This window comes from Corvus kubaryi, unplaced genomic scaffold (genome assembly GCF_017639235.1).
Source record: "Corvus kubaryi isolate FWS band 111438036 unplaced genomic scaffold, C.kubaryi_AGA036_p1.0 37334, whole genome shotgun sequence".
Classification (NCBI taxonomy): domain Eukaryota; kingdom Metazoa; phylum Chordata; class Aves; order Passeriformes; family Corvidae; genus Corvus; species Corvus kubaryi.
In genome coordinates this window covers 9,392,650-9,410,104 of record NW_024581108.1, presented here as the reverse complement: position 1 = coordinate 9,410,104, position 17,455 = coordinate 9,392,650, and the positions used below count along the sequence as shown (strand labels likewise).

The 17,455-nt window shown below is 39.4% G+C and overlaps 2 protein-coding genes across 14 annotated transcripts in view; one reads left to right on the top strand and one right to left on the bottom strand.

Moving 5' to 3' along the window:
• FNBP1L (formin binding protein 1 like) overlaps nucleotides 1-5,545 on the top strand; it is a 58,142-nt gene extending 52,597 nt beyond the window's left edge. For 3 of the 4 annotated variants that reach the window (XM_042030187.1, XM_042030185.1, XM_042030188.1), the window contains 4 exons: nucleotides 347-479; nucleotides 928-1,022; nucleotides 1,500-1,648; nucleotides 2,031-5,545. In XM_042030187.1, coding sequence (XP_041886121.1) covers nucleotides 347-479; nucleotides 928-1,022; nucleotides 1,500-1,648; nucleotides 2,031-2,209 — 556 coding nt within the window. In that variant the 3' untranslated portion in view covers nucleotides 2,210-5,545. The remainder of the gene's footprint in view (nucleotides 1-346; nucleotides 480-927; nucleotides 1,023-1,499; nucleotides 1,649-2,030) is intronic. The other variant, XM_042030186.1, reaches the window with a different exon arrangement.
• BCAR3 (BCAR3 adaptor protein, NSP family member) overlaps nucleotides 3,576-17,455 on the bottom strand; it is an 87,508-nt gene continuing 73,628 nt past the window's right edge. For all 10 annotated transcript variants that reach the window (XM_042030177.1, XM_042030175.1, XM_042030174.1 and 7 more), the window contains 9 exons: nucleotides 17,276-17,404; nucleotides 15,748-16,190; nucleotides 15,053-15,153; nucleotides 12,640-13,274; nucleotides 10,011-10,126; nucleotides 9,058-9,229; nucleotides 8,737-8,860; nucleotides 7,661-7,873; nucleotides 3,576-6,868 (listed from right to left, as the gene is read on the bottom strand). In XM_042030177.1, the coding sequence (XP_041886111.1) occupies nucleotides 6,681-6,868; nucleotides 7,661-7,873; nucleotides 8,737-8,860; nucleotides 9,058-9,229; nucleotides 10,011-10,126; nucleotides 12,640-13,274; nucleotides 15,053-15,153; nucleotides 15,748-16,190; nucleotides 17,276-17,404 (2,121 nt within the window). In that variant the 3' untranslated portion in view covers nucleotides 3,576-6,680. The remainder of the gene's footprint in view (nucleotides 6,869-7,660; nucleotides 7,874-8,736; nucleotides 8,861-9,057; nucleotides 9,230-10,010; nucleotides 10,127-12,639; nucleotides 13,275-15,052; nucleotides 15,154-15,747; nucleotides 16,191-17,275; nucleotides 17,405-17,455) is intronic.

Sequence of the window (17,455 nt, the reverse complement as noted above, 5' to 3'; positions counted from 1 at the left end):
AGGAAATTGTTATTTAATTATTTTATTTTTAAATGTTTTAAAAATTATGTTATTTTTTATTGTTATTTAATATATTTAGGAAATATAACAAACAGTATGGGAAACAGTACTGGATAGATAAGAGTCAGCAGCTGGTGTCCTTGTGTACCTGTGGACAACACAAGAAAGGAAGGCAGAGTGCTAAGAGGACAGAGTGGGAGAAGGATTTAGGCATGGTGTGAAGACCAGTAATTCCTCATTGCTGTGCTTGGTATCTAATCACAGTTCAGGATCTCATACACGTTATTTTAGCTTTAATGAATCAATACTGGTATAGTAATTATTGTTGTGTTTTGTATGTTTTTAGAGATGCCCTCATCAAGATGAAGGATGTTTATGAAAAAAATCCGCAGATGGGTGATCCAAGCAGTTTGCAACCAAAATTAACTGAGACTATGAGCAACATGGACCGTCTTCGGATGGAAATACACAAGAATGAGGTTAGATTCTAAAACAGTTCCTTGGAAAATGTCAATGATTGGTACAATTGTACTTTGCCTTACAGATTTTAAATACAGCACCCAGAAAAACTACTTGATTTAAGAAAGTGCTCCTGATACAATTTTTTGTGGGGTGCTGTATTTTCAAGTGTGTTCATCTAGCTAGAATAAGGATTATTAAAGGTGTAAACTGTTCAGAAGAATATATTATTATTCACTTATTCTGAAATTCACATGTAATTATAGATTTTTTCTTTCCTCAACACTAATATGGAGTGTAGGCTAAGCATAAAGGATAGGTTCATGCTTTGTGTGAAGTAATTATGAGACTTGACATCTGACTGCAGTCTGTGTGGTTGTGAACTGTATGCAGTTAAATGCATTTGTTAAATGTGCTGGTTTAGCATCAAGTTTTCTTTGACACCAGTATTTGCCTTTTTTCCCCAAGGCCTGGCTCTCTGAAGTTGAAGGTAAAGTAGCAGCCAGAAGTGACAGGCGGCACAGCAGCGACATCAACCATCTTGTCACCCAGGGCCGAGAGAGGTCACTATTCTGTCTCTACTGCTTTCATATCCTGTGCTAGAGTCTGTACAGTTCTCTGATGATTAACAGCAGTGATGGGTGTTACTTATCCTCCCAAAGTGTATGTCCTTCTCAAGGAAAATCTTAACTGGTTCTGACTTCTAGAGGTCACTTCATGCCATTCTGGTAACATATAAAAATAGTCTAATAGAAACACCTGCTCATTAAATAGCAGTGCCTTTTAAAACTGCCTTATTCCTTTGCATAAGGCTCACTAGTTTTCCATGTTCTGTGGAGACAGGTAAGTCAAATTTGGTTTTGTAGCAGAATTCAGTCTAAGCTTTTGCTAGATGAGTTTTTTCTGACAGTAATACAAAAACTGCTAACAGGAATTCGAGAACAATGTCCATGACCTGCCCCTTCTGTGATGCATGGATGTTCTGAGTTTTAGAACTAAGGACTCCTCAGAGTCCTCATGCTCCAATCATTGCATTATAGCCCTGAAGGGAGTTACACGGATGATGCCAACCAGGAAGTTCGTGGCCCACCACAGCAACATGCTCATTCCAATGAGTTTGATGATGAGTTTGAAGATGATGATCCATTACCAGCTATAGGACATTGCAAGGCAATATATCCGTTTGATGGTAAGGTTAACAATATGCACTGAGATTCTTTGACTGTAAGGCATGGATGATTTGTTATAAAGAAGACAGGTAAAATGATTTAAAGCAAATTACCTGTTTGAGTAACTAATTGCTTAAAAGATCAGTGAAGATACTTTATAAATTACTTTAATTCATGAGCAGTACTTCTGCTGTTTTAAGATAAATATTAGCTATTGAAAAATATTCAGCCTTACAAATTGGGACGAGGTGTTTTTTCTGTAAGTCTGTTTGGCCATATGTTCTCTTGCACAGATTTTTTGTTCTTCCTGTTTATATATAATTTGGAAACTATGCCTTGGGAAAAAGATGACTTGAAATTCTGTCTTAATGGTGAAACTGCTTTGCCTCTTGTTTTTCCCAGGTCATAATGAAGGCACTCTAGCAATGAAAGAAGGGGAAATTTTGTACATTATTGAGGAGGACAAAGGAGATGGGTGGACAAGAGCTCGAAGACATAATGGAGAGGAAGGCTATGTGCCAACATCATATATAGATGTAACGCTAGAGAAAAACAGCAAAGGTGCAGTAACCTATATCTAATGGTAAACTGGCAGCTCTCAGTTGTACATTCCCCAGGGAAAATAGTGGAAAAATTGTAAGTTACACAGGCTCGTGGAAAGAATGACAGTATCAGAAGTCAGCAATGATCTCTGTTGTTTGCATGGGGAGTTAGCTATAGTTCTTTTCAGAGATGACCACATTAAATTATGCATCTTACACTGGTCTGTAATTTTGACCAATGTCTTCTGCTTTCCTGCTTTACAAAGCACTAAATCCAATTAAGCTATTGAACTGAAAAAGACCAGGATTCCTCCTTGTTCTGTGGAATACTTAGTTTTTATAGAGAACTGAAAAAATACTTAAGTTTTAAAGATCTGTAAGATTTACTATTCCCACTTTTATGACTTAAACTATATTCTTAAAACAGAGATCTTTTTCCTCTAATAACTAGCTGAACTCAGTTACTGAAAATTATTAATTTCCTTCCTTAGCAAATACTTGGCAGCTTTCACTTCTTAAACGGGAAAATGTTTTCTGATTCTGAAAGTTCAACAAAAGTACTCAGGAAAAAACATTATGATTAAGAAGGACAGAAAGTCCACTGACCTGCCTATCTCCTTCCTTTTCAGTACTTGTAATGTAGAATGTTCTGTATTGGACATGATGTCATTGTTTTAACTCTAGATACCTTGAACAAACAAAAAGAGATCACATGTAATGCTTGATGTCTTACTGAAAACTCTCTCTGCTCCTGATAAGGGAATGATTTTATATTCTTAATCTGTGCCTGTAAGCTGTGTCTTTGAATTGTATTGTGTTTAGTTTGAAGACAATGTCTTAAATGTGCAGTAATTCTCCTCACTGTTAAATCACTGAGGATTGGAAACTGCATTGCACAACTTGATTACTGGGGGAAAAAAAAAGCTAATTTCATATTTCTAATGAGAGTTTGTGGAATTAAGTACAAGGCTAATGTATAGCCACTGAGAATGGCCTGTTAGAACTGAGCACGCTTCTCTGTCTTCTAAAGGCCTTCAGTAACTTTGTTCTTTTCTTTTTCCTCTTGGACTGCAGGTTCCTGAAGCGGGTTTCTGAGAAAATGGGCGAGATCTTGAAGGAGGTTACATGCAGCTGCTGGGGGGGTGGGGGTGGGGAAGGGAGGGGTACTAGACTGGGAGGCCCAAGGGAAAAGCTAGTTGCATGAATGCATGCAGACATACATTTAGTAGTCACTAACATCTTAGCATCTCCATATATAGGTAAGGATGTATTACAAAATCTTCAATTTGTGCAGGAAAATAGAGTTCCATTACCAGAGTAAAAAGGCTACTGCTCCTAAAATTGCTTTATTTTCATTGTCCTAGGTTTTCCCAGGTGCACAAACTATATTTTAGCTTGTGCTGTGTTTTGATTTTCTTAATTACTCTCTTTTCCAACTCACTTTTATTGGCAGTCATTTAGAACCCTGTGTCAGTTATCAGTCTGCCTGTACCACCTCCATGCTCGCCGTTAACCTCCTCCTGCATGCCTAGGACAGTCAGGCATGTTCTCTGTAACACTTTGCCACCATTGCTTGTCTTATTTTGTAACAAATCATTTTCTTTAAATATCTTCAGCACTAGAGTTTCATCCCAGTATCCATGTATGCTGCTATAACAATACCACTGCAACCATCATTACATTCCAGATGTTTGGCATAACTGATAAGAGACCATAAGGTATTTTGTTAATTTGGGGAAATAATGCATCTCAGCTCTAGCCTACAATGCAATCAAGACAAACTCCTAGAACTGTGGTCCATCTTCAGCCCTTCGGTAACCTGTTGTGAGCACTGACAGCCTGGAGCACAACCAGAGGATTCACCACTGCAAGCTAATGACTGTTTTCAGAAGTCAACCACTTGCCATTCAAATGCTGCCTTAAACTCGAGTGCCTAAATCTGTTGTTTGCCAACACTACCACTTACAGTATCCCACAAAGGGCTTTGTGTCTCAGCTCTTTTCACAGTGCTGCAGCTGCTGAGGTAGCCACGGTAGGTGTTTTCTAGAGCTCTGCTTTACTGGATACATGGTGCATCCATGAATTTTATACATTGAACGTGTATCTCTTCATTTGGCGTTAGTGTTTTTTTAAAAGATTTTTATGGAAACTGTCTTTTAGTTTTTCACTATGAAGTTCCAATTTCAATTACTGCAGTGCTAGTCCATTCCAGGTGATGTTTCATTGTATGGACCAGTTGACATTTGAGTGATACTTCGTAATGATCTTTGTGCACTTTTACTTGTAAACAATTGAAATTTGGATATGTTTATACGTGTAAATATAGTTGTCTGCAGTGCCCCTATTGCTTATGTTGTCTTGCCTCCCATTTGTGGTTCTATTACTAAATACATCACATCTGATTGATTAGGGTGATAAGAATTAGACTAGAGATGTTGGGGGGAGGGATACTTACATCAACACAAGCTTGTCAACCCAGCCACCTGCTGTTTGGCAGTGTATTATGGAATAATTATTAAAACATCCTGTTTTTCTGGGGTCTGAAGCAATATGTGGATGCAGCAGTGCTGGATTCTTTTTCATTTCAGTGTTATTAGGAACTGTACTACCAGTAAAACTGAATTTGAGTGACTTGTGTAGAGGTTTATTCCTTTTGTTATGTATACCACTATTACACAGCTTGACCTAGTGTACTATGGGGCCTATTAAACTCTAAAGTTTAGATTTTTGGAGCTTGTATACAGGGTTATTTATATAATAATGTGACATTACTCAATACTGACAAAACTACTTAGGTAGTTTTTTGGGTTTGGGGTGTTTGGGGGGATTTATGGGATTGGGGTTGGTTTTCTCTTTTTTTTTTTTTCATTTTTTAAAATCTAGTGCTTTTTATTTCTGAGAAAACTCAATGATCTTTGTGGGTCCCTTCCAACCCAGAATATTCTGTGATTCTGTAATTCTGTGAAGAGGAGGAAATGTGATCTGTGTCTTTTCTGGTTAAGGGCCTGTGGTCTGCCTGCAGGTCAGTAATAACACTTCCTGGTAAAAGACTAAATGTTCTTTTCATGCTACTGTTCGTTTTTCTAAAACCAGGATTTGCTTCCTTTGGAGGCAGGTTGCTTTCAAGAGGGATAGTGCAACTTGTATGAGGGTTATTAAACATAGGAAAAAGCATTTGTACTTGCACAGCTTATAAATCATTTATTCTAAAATTCTGAACGTGAGTTGTCTTAAAGAATCAGACATTTTCCAGTAATTTTTTTAATCCTTTTTTTGTGCACATGTTGATTTCCTAAATGTTAAATGCTTTGTTTAAAAATAGTGTTCTCTGTTGAGAATATTTTCATGGAATAAAAAAATCTTTTCATGCCCTAAGTAATTAGCTTCCCCCTTTGTCTTCTGTTAAGATTGATAGGCAGACTTTCTTCTTCTGGTGGTAGAAACCTCTGCTGTGATTGTAGATGGGAGGAACAGATTCTGGTGGTGGTTTTGTTGTCCTACTCCAATACTTTCAGTGCTCTAAGTAACATCTCACTCCAGAAATAGGCTTACTGCCAACAAGCACATGCAGCTCTGACTGTAGTTCTTAAATATTTGTACAACTTCTGAGGATAACCCTTATACACCAATTCTGTATGTGACAAAGTGGGATTTGCAGCTAAAACTCTGTATAATAAACACTGTGCATGCCGATTTCCTATAAAAGGTGGTAACACGTTTTTTTATTATACAGAGTCATGCTTCGCCTTTATCCAAGGAAAAAGAAAAAGTACTTACCACAGTGATTCACCTCAGTGAAAGAAGTAAGTTTAATGCACACATACACCCAGATTTAGTCATGTCTGAAAGCATTTTACTTATCTGGATTGTTTGTTCTTGCCATTTCATCATTCATTCCTGGCAGCGTAGCTGTTGTGCAGGCTCCAGCAAAAGCTGAAGTACTACAGTTGCTGTCTTAAAATAAGCAAGTTGTCCCAACACATACACAAACTAATTTTCTAGTTTCATAGACACAGTGATGTTTGAGCCACTGGTTACAGATAAAGGATAATTTCTGCAACTTTCAGTGTTTCTGCAATCTGTAAATATGCAAATTATTTTGCATAAAGATACACTTCACAATTCTATCTACAGTGTTTTTATATTCATGAAAAGAACATTATACAGCAGTTTTTCTGCCATGTCAGATACTTAATCTATCATTTTATTTACACTATTTGCTTCATCTTAATATTAAGATGCCAATGCCCTTACTCCTTGGCATCATTAAAACATTACAACTCTGGGGAAATAAAGGGATAACCTAACTGTTTAAAGGGATCAGTAAATGACTTGGTGACACAGTAAATAAATAATTTGTTTAGCAATCAGTAGTTTTAAAACAAGTGTGCATTGTGCAGTTAAAAGTTCTAAAGATCTTGTGAAATGCAAGAAGTCTGTGCAGTATCAAATTGCCAGAAGAATGCTAAGGTTATTTCAAGTATATCACTTAAATAGTGTTTCCAGAGTCTTATATACTTAATTGTTCCACCAGCTTCACTGGAGGAGGTTCCAGTTTTCGGGAAAGTGCAGTTAAGATCCGGTTGAATTTCTCATATCTTTCACTTTGATTAACTTGTGCTCCTTTGCTGCCCCAGAGCAATCTCATTTGAAATTCTGTCTTGAAGATTTCACTCAGCTCTTCATCTGGCTGGAAACCTAGTAAGTAAAAAGAATCCCACAGTATCACCACCAGGCAAATTTTTTTGTTCTGTAGACGTGGCTTTTAAACTGTCTTCTCCCCAAAGAAGCTGTAGTGTGCTGGGTTCCTTTTGCACAATGATTTTAACAAGCTAATAAAACAGTGAAGAAAATCCTTTCCAGCTCTGACATTCTAGTAGCACACAAATGGCTCTAAGGACACTGGGACAGGCTATCATTTGCTCAGTTCTAATGAGCTAGAATTGTCATTATAGTCAGGCCTTAAATATAATTAATGACATATACATGCTGCCTGCAGAAATTACTATATTTCTCCCCACTCTCTTAACTTTTCCACTGCAAGTTTAAAAAATAAAGTCACTTTATTAACAAGTTACTGCTTTTTGGCTGTAAGTGGTCAGGATCTCAATGCTGCAACTTGCACCATTGTAAAGAATATCTTAGGGTGGTATTTTAGTTGTAATAATCACAGTAGGAATTTTAGATTGTACAGAAGATAGGAAGTTATCCTCAGTCTTTACTTCAGTTGCCAGAAGGGTCAGCATATTGAGTCATGAGAACTTTGAGTATGTTTAGCAAAAATGCTTGCTGGAGAGCTGTAGTGATGAGTAATTTTCTGTCTGCTTTTAAATAATATTCATGTTGTCCTCAGACTGAGTTTCCTGCAGGACATTTGTTACTATCTCAGCTCCTGCCAAAGAGGAGAAGAATTTCTCTCTCTGACTTCCAGGGGCACTTGGCCAGGGACACAAGCCCCAGCTGATGTTTCAGTGCAGCAGTTTCTCCTACCTTGCAGCAGCTGCTCTGCTGTCAGGCGAAATGTCTCCGCATGCTGGGCGATCAGGCGAGCTGTGCCCAAGTGCCTGAGCATTATTTCACCACTTTGGTCACTGCTTTCCCACAGCTCCATGCCTTCAAAAACAACAGCCTGGCGCTCCATCAAGGTAACAAGAGGCATCAGCAATGGCACTGTTATGTTGTTCTGTGGAGCACTGATAGTTTCTGGAATAGAGTAACATATCAGACATTATTGTTAACTGAAGAAGGTATTGTAAATGCAGTGTTATTTTTTTGATTGGAACCTACTCTTTGTCTTCCATCTTTCAAATGGAAGACAAATATTCTTCAAAAACCTTACCTCAAATATACCTGTCCCACCAGTTTCCAGTGAACTGGCTGGGGAAGAAGACCAGGACAAATCAGTGTTGGAAAACTATTCGCTACAGGGCAAGGCTCTTTCAAATTACTAGACGCTGCCAGAGAGATTTTAAACACTTTTTTAAAAGCACAGACATTAAACATTTTCAAAATCAAGTCATTCCAATAAAAATAGCCATGAGGCTAAAAAGTTTTCACTGTCTACCTGTTCTCTTGGAGAAATATTCTGAGAAATTATTTTCTCTGCCTTGCACTCCTTTAGAAACTAGAGCTGCAAAGATCGTGGCACAGGGGCACCTAATGTGACCAGAAAAATTACCAAACCCATTGTTTTTATTTGAGGATTCCTCCTCTGATCCAATAGACAAAGCAAATAAGAAGCAAAAGCTGCCAGAATCAATTCTACTGTGAGTAAAGAGTTTTTTTCCCCGTCTTTGAGGCAATGTGTCAGTTTCTGCTTGACACAGAAGAAGTATGGATGTGGGAAGAAGGTTATAGTCTGCAGGGATACAGGCACACAAACACATACTGATGTTTGGTTGGCAGACTGTTTGCTTCTATTTGTTATGGCATTATACAGGTTTACATAATCATTTTAACATACAATGCACAGCTGTGGAAAGAGCAGCTGCCTCATCTCCCCACGCAGGAAATCAGTACAGGGAGGGTTAAAATGTGGAATAGAAACCGGTGTCACTCATACTCACTAGTCCACGCATCTTGTCCTTCGTGCAAAGCTTTGCAAGATGGTTTCAGCTGTTTTTCATACATAATGGCAGTCTGGGTATAACAATGTCTTAGAGCAGTCCAGGTTTGTTCTAATCTACTGACCTGTTCATGCAAAATAGAGAATACCCATTATGGACTCCACAACAAACGCAGGAAAAGCACACTGCTAGTCATAGTGTCGCAGAATAGTCATGAAGACTCTGTTCTGATGTCCTCTCTAGTCTTGATGAAATTGCTCAAATTAAATAAGCCATCAAACAACTCCACATTTTGGAACATAAAGCGAAGCAGATTTTTACCTGTGGCATTTCCAGTGCTTTCATAATGGCAGAAAATCCATATAAATCCCCTAGTGACTCCTTCAACTCCACAGCAACCTGGATGATCCTGTTTAATGTTGCTGCTCTATCTTCTACATTTCCTGTGCAACCCAAGATATCAACAGCTATTCCTATTGCCATGGTATTGTGCCTGTAAGTGAAACAATTTATGCAAATGATTACGAATTACTAAATTTACATGTGTTCAAGGAAGATCAGTTCAAAGGTGTATTTCTGTCTTTCTGTATTTCTGTGTGCTCAGCAAATTTAGTCTTACCAACATCTTCGCACCAAAACCAATAATGACATATGGAATAAATACAGACCTTAAATTAATGTTTTAATAACTTCTCCTGAGATATTACTAACTATACAAAATTCTGCTCAAGCAATGAATGAATGAACACTTTTTGGAAAATTGCCCCAATTCCCTTTGTCCTCCACATTCAAATCCTGTGACATGCCCCCCCAAAAATCTCAGAAATCAAACTACTGAAATATGAAGCAGAAAATGTACATCAGAACACCTTAAGTGTCCCCCTTAACTTGTGCAGAGGGTTTTCAGAAAGCTTTGCTGATAATTTTTTACTTTGTTAAATCATCTAGCCTCTTCCCACCTGCAGAAGGACACTATCTTTCAGTCTCCTCCACACACACCTCAGATAGACTATAGGTCCCCTGAATTTTAGGTTACTTGAGCTTGTAAAGGAGAGCTGATGGCATTCAGCTGTTCCAAGGACTGCTTTCAGTGCCTTTCCCTGTACTACACATGACAGTTGCTTTATGACCTTAGGGAATCTCTTCCTATAAACTGTACACATGAATTCAGGAAACTTGTAGGAGAGCATTCTTGGAGGAAATGAGAAGGGCAGTGCAGCCATGCTCCGAGCTTCTGGCCATCTGCCCTGGAAATGAGGAACAGGAACATTTACCTCTCAATCAGGTCAAGGCGCAGCTGATGTCCGTAAGGCAAGGTGATCAGTTCAAGACCAGAGTTCCCTCCCATATTCCTCCTCATCTCTTCAGAAACTTCTACTATCCTTGCCACCTGTCAAGTGCAAAAAACTCTGCATGAATAAAACTTTAACTGTTCAGTGCCTTATACAAAAATGCCAAGGAATTTTTTTTTTTACATGATGCAGCCATCAGAAAACATAAAAGGTGTGACCAAAATGCTTTATCAAACTCCATCCTCTGCTTCCAGAAAGAGATTACTATGCAAGTTCCAGGAAATGTAGTGCTCTCTCAGCCTGATCCTTGTCAGAGAAGCACTGCTCCTTGCCTTAAGGACATACACACTTGCTTTGCTTTTTTCCTTTCTAAAAAAACTGCTCAAAATGTTTTTGGTTACACCACAGGGTCCTAAAGATGAATTAGGTTCATAAAGATGAATTAGCAAAAGGGCTAAGGAGGACATAGTACTGAATGCCTTACAAAGTCAGTGTGTGAAAGCTGACACCCTCGCCAATTTGTCTTTGCTTTTTAAACATATTATATTAGCTACTGGTTATCTCAATAACAATTATAACTGCTAATAATAAGCAAAACCACATTAATATGATGGTGTAAGATTACAAACCAATCTGCCTGCAATTTTCTGATACACCCATCAGCAAGCTATTTTGTCTATGAAATGATGAAAGCAATCTGGGCTGCACAACAAGCCTCACCAGTACAAAACAGCACTGTAGAAAAACCTGGTTCACTTCTAGAGATGCAGGAGTGATACGAAGCCCCTGGAGACACTGACTGCTATTCCATCACAGGTATGCAAATGGCAAATACTCACCTCATCGCTTACCATATGGGTGATTCCTTATTAGAAATGTCATTATTTAAAAGGCAAACTGAATTACTGATGACACACAGAAGACATATGAACTTTAGCCTGGGTTCTCAGTACAAAGCATTCATTCTGGCCCAATTCATATGCCAATCTCATTGCATCATGCAGTTCTTATCAGTGCAGTCTATGCAACAAGTTGCCAGTAAATGGCAGGCATTGGCTCAGCACTCAGAGGCAAACATCAAATAACTTCTCTACCTGTCCCAGCTAGTTACTGTTCCTGCTCCAAAATCCAAAAATCTGTTTCTACAAAGCCCTCCAATGACTCTTAATTAATTCCAGCAGGCTAGTTGGTGCCTTAGCTCCATTGCAAATTTACAGTATTTAAAATATGGGGTCTAATAATGAGCTAATTGAATATAATATATGCATACATACATATATATAAACTTACTACTTCTCTAAGGCATGCATATCCTATACCTTCAAGCAACATACTCTTTAACAATATATTAAAGATAATTTAGTTATTAGGTTGAAGGAAGGAAGGAGAAAGTGAATTTTGGAACTAAAATGTTAGAGAATGCCATTAATACTCTTGGAATCATAGTAAAGAAGCCTCAATCTACCACTTTTGAGAAGAGTGAGCAGTTGTGGAGCTGAGTTTTTCTGAGTCATCTGGTCTGCAGGAAGCCTCACTTAGCAGCAGCCAACAGTGCTACTGAGGAGAGAAAAAGCTGTGTTTGCTGTTGGCAGGCCCCCAGCAGCTGGCAGGACTCACACACTCGGCTGCTCCAGGGAACTGCCCCCTCCTCAGGCCTACCGTGTCCATCAGTGTAGCAGCACCAGCAGAATGCTACAGATGTGCTTCTGGAGTATCACCATTCCCACTGCCCTCCCTGTCTGCAATGGAGTTGCCCACTAAGTAGCCATGTGTTTTGCTTCTCAAACTGTTCTTAAAAAGATGAAAACCACCAAAGCCCAGTGAAGTGGGGGGGTTAGATACCCACCGCACCATTTGGTTCCTGTAGCTGCTCTGCAGCAGGTACAGCTCTCAGTCATGCCAGCAAAATGGTGCAGATTTAACTGCAGTTACACAAAGTCATCATCTCATTAGGAGATGATTCTCCTGTCTTTCTGATCCATTAGCTGATCTTCAAGCCCTGGCAGTTGACCAAAGTCTACAATGTGAAAAATAGCTCTTTTTATTTTTTACATCTTTCTAAGCAATTCCACTAGCAGAGTTCTCTCACAGGAGAGGAGAGCACAAGTCCTGATAGCTATTTTCCCACACCACCTATCCAGCTGTAAGAGAGGAACTCAGACAAAAGAGCAGCCGGTTTTAGAAGTTTAAATATATTTAGTTCCACTGAACAACGTATATAATGGCCATGTGGCAACCAGGTCTGCCTGCTCTTTGCCCAAACGAGCTATTTCCTGCTGTGAGCAGTTCCTCCCACAGTGCTTCACAGCACAGAGAGCTCTTCCTCCAATACAGGAGAAAGGCTGAATCACAGGTATGCAGCAACTGATAGGAGATTTAAAAGACATATGGGACTTAGAGAATTTGAGTCTAAAGTCAAGCATAACGAGAGACCTTTAGTCCAAAGAGTTTGTGAACATTTTTCTTCAAATGAAAAAAAACACCTAAAAATTCCTGTAAGCAATACAAACATTACATTAGCTTCAAATCTACCCATTATTCTTTTCAAATCAGTTCTTCTGAAGTCTAAACTGGGACAATATAAAATAAAATGCATGATCTTTTTTTTTACCTTGCAGTCCATTCTAAGAATATGCTGTGCAATAATTTTTGGGTTATTGTTGGTGCAAAGCTCCTTAACTCTTCTTAACATGGATGTTTCCAATGGCTTGTTTTCAGGAGGAAGTAGTTTGGATTCAAAATCATTCGGTTTAAAACTAGACACCATCTCATAGACTGGTACAGAAAAGATGCTGTCTTCCTCAGCCATCTGAGTTGAAGCTTCTAAAGGATCTGCAGTGTTCATTGTAGGATCATCATCAAGGATCAAATAGTTTGTTTCAGAGTGCCTGAATGTTCCCCTCTCCTTTTGTGTCAGATGTTCCACATAGCTGTTTTTCTGACACAAGTGTTGTTTTGTTGCTGTTGGATGCCTGGCAGGGTTTAGTTCACAATAGTGTCCTTCAGAACTGTGGGAAGCCAAAGGAGAATCTGGGGGCTTCATCAGGGGTGCTTTGCTGGGTTTAGGTGGAGGCTTTGGACAGAGTTGACTGTCTGATCCTCTAAGAGCTTCCCCTAGCAGTGACTCTGATGTGACTTTCTGAACAACTGTGGGGCTTAGAGATGGTTCACTGCCTGTTCTAAATGCAGGTGAGCTTGGACAGGAGTTTGCATCTGCTTCAGGTAATCGAGATGGATGTCTTGAACCTGTAGGGGAAAACAGTGTTTTAGAAGGCCAAAATACATACAATTCCTGGTGCCTCTGCCAGGGTTCATGTCCTAATGCTATTTCCTAAGGATAATATTGTCAGGTCATGTTAATTATTTGCTGGCAAAATGGTATATTTTGAGGAATGACCTAGCCAGCAAATTCCATTCACTTGCTGATCCTCCCAAAATCGCAAACACATGGAACAGCTGCACCATAGTATTATTCTGTGGTAATGCTGACAGTAATTCCAGTCACTGCTGCATACATAGGCTATCCTGTCAGAGCTGGACAGCCTCCATGGCTTGGAATAGGAGGTTTCTTTGTAACCTGATCTAGACTATAAAAACAGCAACTTCCAGCCGCACCGTGTAAAAGGTGAGTCAGTCATTTCTGAGAACGACAAGTTTGAGATGAAAGCAAAACTTCCCAAAGTCAAGCCTGAACCTGAACTAAAGTATGGAAGGAATGAATTTCAGGAATGCTAATCTTTTTGTAAAACAGAGCTAGTTTGAAGAGCTGGAGAAACACAGCCGTATACTTCTGTGTATTTATGCCTCATCCTGTACCCGCTGCATATGCAAACCTTGGCATCCAATATGGGATGAGTCCTGTGTCAGACATTCCCAATCTGCAGTTCTCAGCGCATTTGCTGGTATCTACAGCAAAATGGCCAGTTGCATTGTGTGGGTGTTACTGCTTGATTCCAGATATAAAACAAAAACTCCAAATCCCAGCCTGTCACCATCCTTAAGCAGTATGATAACAGAACCTACTCAGAGGATCCTATGACAAAATGCACAGCAGTGCTCTTCAGGCTGTTATAATACCAAAATGAAAGTATCTGCAGCCATGGATTGGAATAATCAATTCAACTACAGATGGACGGAAACTTACTTTGTAAATGTCTGTCCATCCCCCTGTTAAAACACAGGAGCACACCCTTTCTATCAAAATGCAGTCTCACTATACAAATACTTAATATTCTCTTTGCCATAAGAGCTCTTCCTACAATAGGCATGAAAAATTCTAACAGTACCATATTCAAAATGAGCAGCCTTGGAAGTCAAATACTAGTTTGTCCACATGGGAAGAGATGCATTATTGCAAGCTTCTATAGACAAGTGTGTTAGTATGGAAACAATTGCTTAAACCTTTGAAGAATCTGAGAAATAAAATGCCCCTATCAACAACTGATCCAACACCCTGGATCCCTTGCTTAGGATGAGAGTGGCTATGGAACCAGCCAGCAGCAAAAGGAATGAAAAGCAAAAGGGATGGAGGGTAAAGAGATTGAGGGAGACGGAAGAACAGAACTGAGTACAAAGGCCTTGCTAGTGTTTTTCTCCTAGAGAGGAACATTACCTCATCTGCATAGTTTACCCTGAGAAAAAGTGGTTACCAGAATTTCCATGAAACACCACTTCTACTACTTAATAAAATTTTGTCAGAAAGACATGAGTGAAACAAGTCAGTTCTTGTCAAGCACAAGTGAGGAAAGGTAATACCATCAAAAAAGGTATTAATGCCAACCACAGGTGTCATTTTTTTGGTGTGGAAGCCTGCTGCGTTGTGTGCTAAGGTTCTCAACTAGCTGGTGCATTGTAAATAAAAATCCTGTTCCAGTGACTTGAAGAGCAAGCAGTGTGCTAACACAGCTTACAGTGGCCATTAAATATAACTGTATTTACAGTACTCCGAACATTCAGCAGTCTCACTTTGGTCTGAAGAGTAACAGACCACCTGGACACATGAAACTTCTGATTACAAAACATACCTATTAGCAGATAGCTCTCTGATTGGTGAGCCTTTAATGGGAATCTTTTCTCCAGAACATGATCCAAACTAGCTGGCTGGCTACCACTTTTTTCTTTGTTTCTGGGGTAAACAAAAATGCAAACAAAACCATATTAATATATGCAACACTTAGATACAAATCTAACTGCCAGAATATATCATAACCAGTGCAAGGATCATAAGCTTTCCACTTGGGCAACTTATGATAATAAAAGGTACTTCATTCATTCATAAACTGCTGTTGTAGTGGCAGTGAAATGGGCTATACCATGCATCCTCCTGCAGCATTTATGAAGGTATTTCTTTGAACATTGAAACTTTCTAATGGAACATTTGATTTGGACACTGAAATTAGGACCCATTATCCCACAGTTAGTGTTTTTATTTTGGGAGTCAACTATGGAAAACCAGACTTCTCCGGAGCAGCAGCAAGATGTTATTTTAATCCTTTGTCTTACATGGTCAAGATTTGCCAAGTCACTGCAGTGCTGTTGTGCTTCCAGAGTCTACATTTGCTCTCACTTTGTAGATTTGCTGATCCTCTGCTAAAAATCAGCAAACCCTCATGTCCGCTGTTCCATCTCAAATCAGAGTGAAAACTCACATCATCACCTTCATTAGGAGCTGATACACTTAACTCCATTTCCTTCCATAAGGACAGCAAAATTAAGGTACCTCAAAAGATTTCCTCTGGGTATGCTCTGCTCCAGGGACTGCATGCTGGATATACCAAGACTCAGCCTTTTGGCAGTTTCTGTTTTTCCTTCGGGGGTGCTTGCCTCTTTTTGTTGGACTGGGGTTACACCGTATTTTTCTTCTAGACACCTGAGAGGCACAGTCCTGTTGATAGGCTGAAAAATAATTGCTCCACTCTGCTTTGATATTGGTGTGCGATTCCCAACATAGTACCTGACTAAGCCAGGGATAGTGTCAAAACTTTCCAGTTCAAACTGATACTGAACACGACAGTAGGCTTCATTGAGTCTTAGAATTGTTTTGTTGATTTTAAAATGCTGAGGGGTATTTTTCCACTGACAGGTAAGAACAAAGTTCCCAGGACTGGAGAGAGAATCCCTAATCAGAAAATCTCCATCTCTCTGAACTAGGCCTTCTGCCACCTTTGAGGAGAAAGAATTACACAAAAAATTACTTTCAGAATCAGAAAACAATACGTTAACACAAAATATTCTTAAACACAGGAATTAATTTGGCCACACTGGGAGGACAGACAAAGCCACAAATACAAAGCAAGCATGAAGTGTGGTAGAAGAATGATGTCTCCAATTCTAAATTAAAAACTCATCCCACAACAGAGATTTGGAAGGGCTTCTTGGAAGGAGCCAGCAGCCAGAAGCTGACCCACTTTTGCATGTGTATTCCTTCTAGTTTGCTAACAGAAAATAAGGCATGAAGGCAAAGCAGTGACCCAGGATTTTAAGTTTAAATCATCTGAATATAGAGTCACACTGAAGTTTAGAAGCCATTAATACAAGATCCTGGATTCCGCCCTTTCATTGTTACCTTACACGACAGAAACTTTCCTGTTTTTATTCTTTGTGAACACTGCATGTGAATACTACTGACTAGGAAGAGTCAGAGACATCTTGTTTTTCTGTTTTGAGTTAGTCCTTTCATGCGATAAAAAGGACGCCAAGAGCCAAGTGCCGAACGTGTGGGAGCTGAGCTGGCCGTGCCCCGGGGCGGAGGGAGGCCAGCAGGGGGAGCTCCAGTGGCTCTGGAGGCTCCAATCCAACCCCAGCCTTGACACGTTTTTGTAAGGATCAAAATTGAAGTGATTGCATTGATTTTGTTGCGGCATTTTTCCTCTCCCCCCAGTTCAAGTGCAAGAAAGAAAATAAATAACATTTTAACTTTCGTTAAGAATATTGAACCACATTAATGTCAGTGTTCTCCAAACAGTATGTGGTCGTAAGTATTCTCAAATAAAGCTTAAATTCCATTTCCAGATTTACTCAGTGCACAGAAATCCTGAAATACATCTATTTTCCACCAGGTCTGCCCTGCATACTTCCTCGGCCCCATTTTATGCCAAGCTATGTGATAAATACTATAGCTTTCATACAAATAGGCATTATGTTCCTACTAAATTAATTCAGGCACCAGATAGGTGTATAGCACTTCAGTGAAATTCTGCTTGTCAATAAAAGCTCAAAGCACATTTGGCAATGCAAAGACCACATACCTGCCGAGGAATACGTCCGTGGTACCAGGCATGGCTACGCAAGTCTTCACTACTCAGCTGCAGCTCCTCCTCTAACTCCTTCTTCAGTTTTTCCGGGCTGTTGTCCATAACTTGCCTCTCCCTAGAAAACTGCAATAAAAGATTAAAAGCTTCAGCTGTGCCAAGTTTAGTGATTAACAT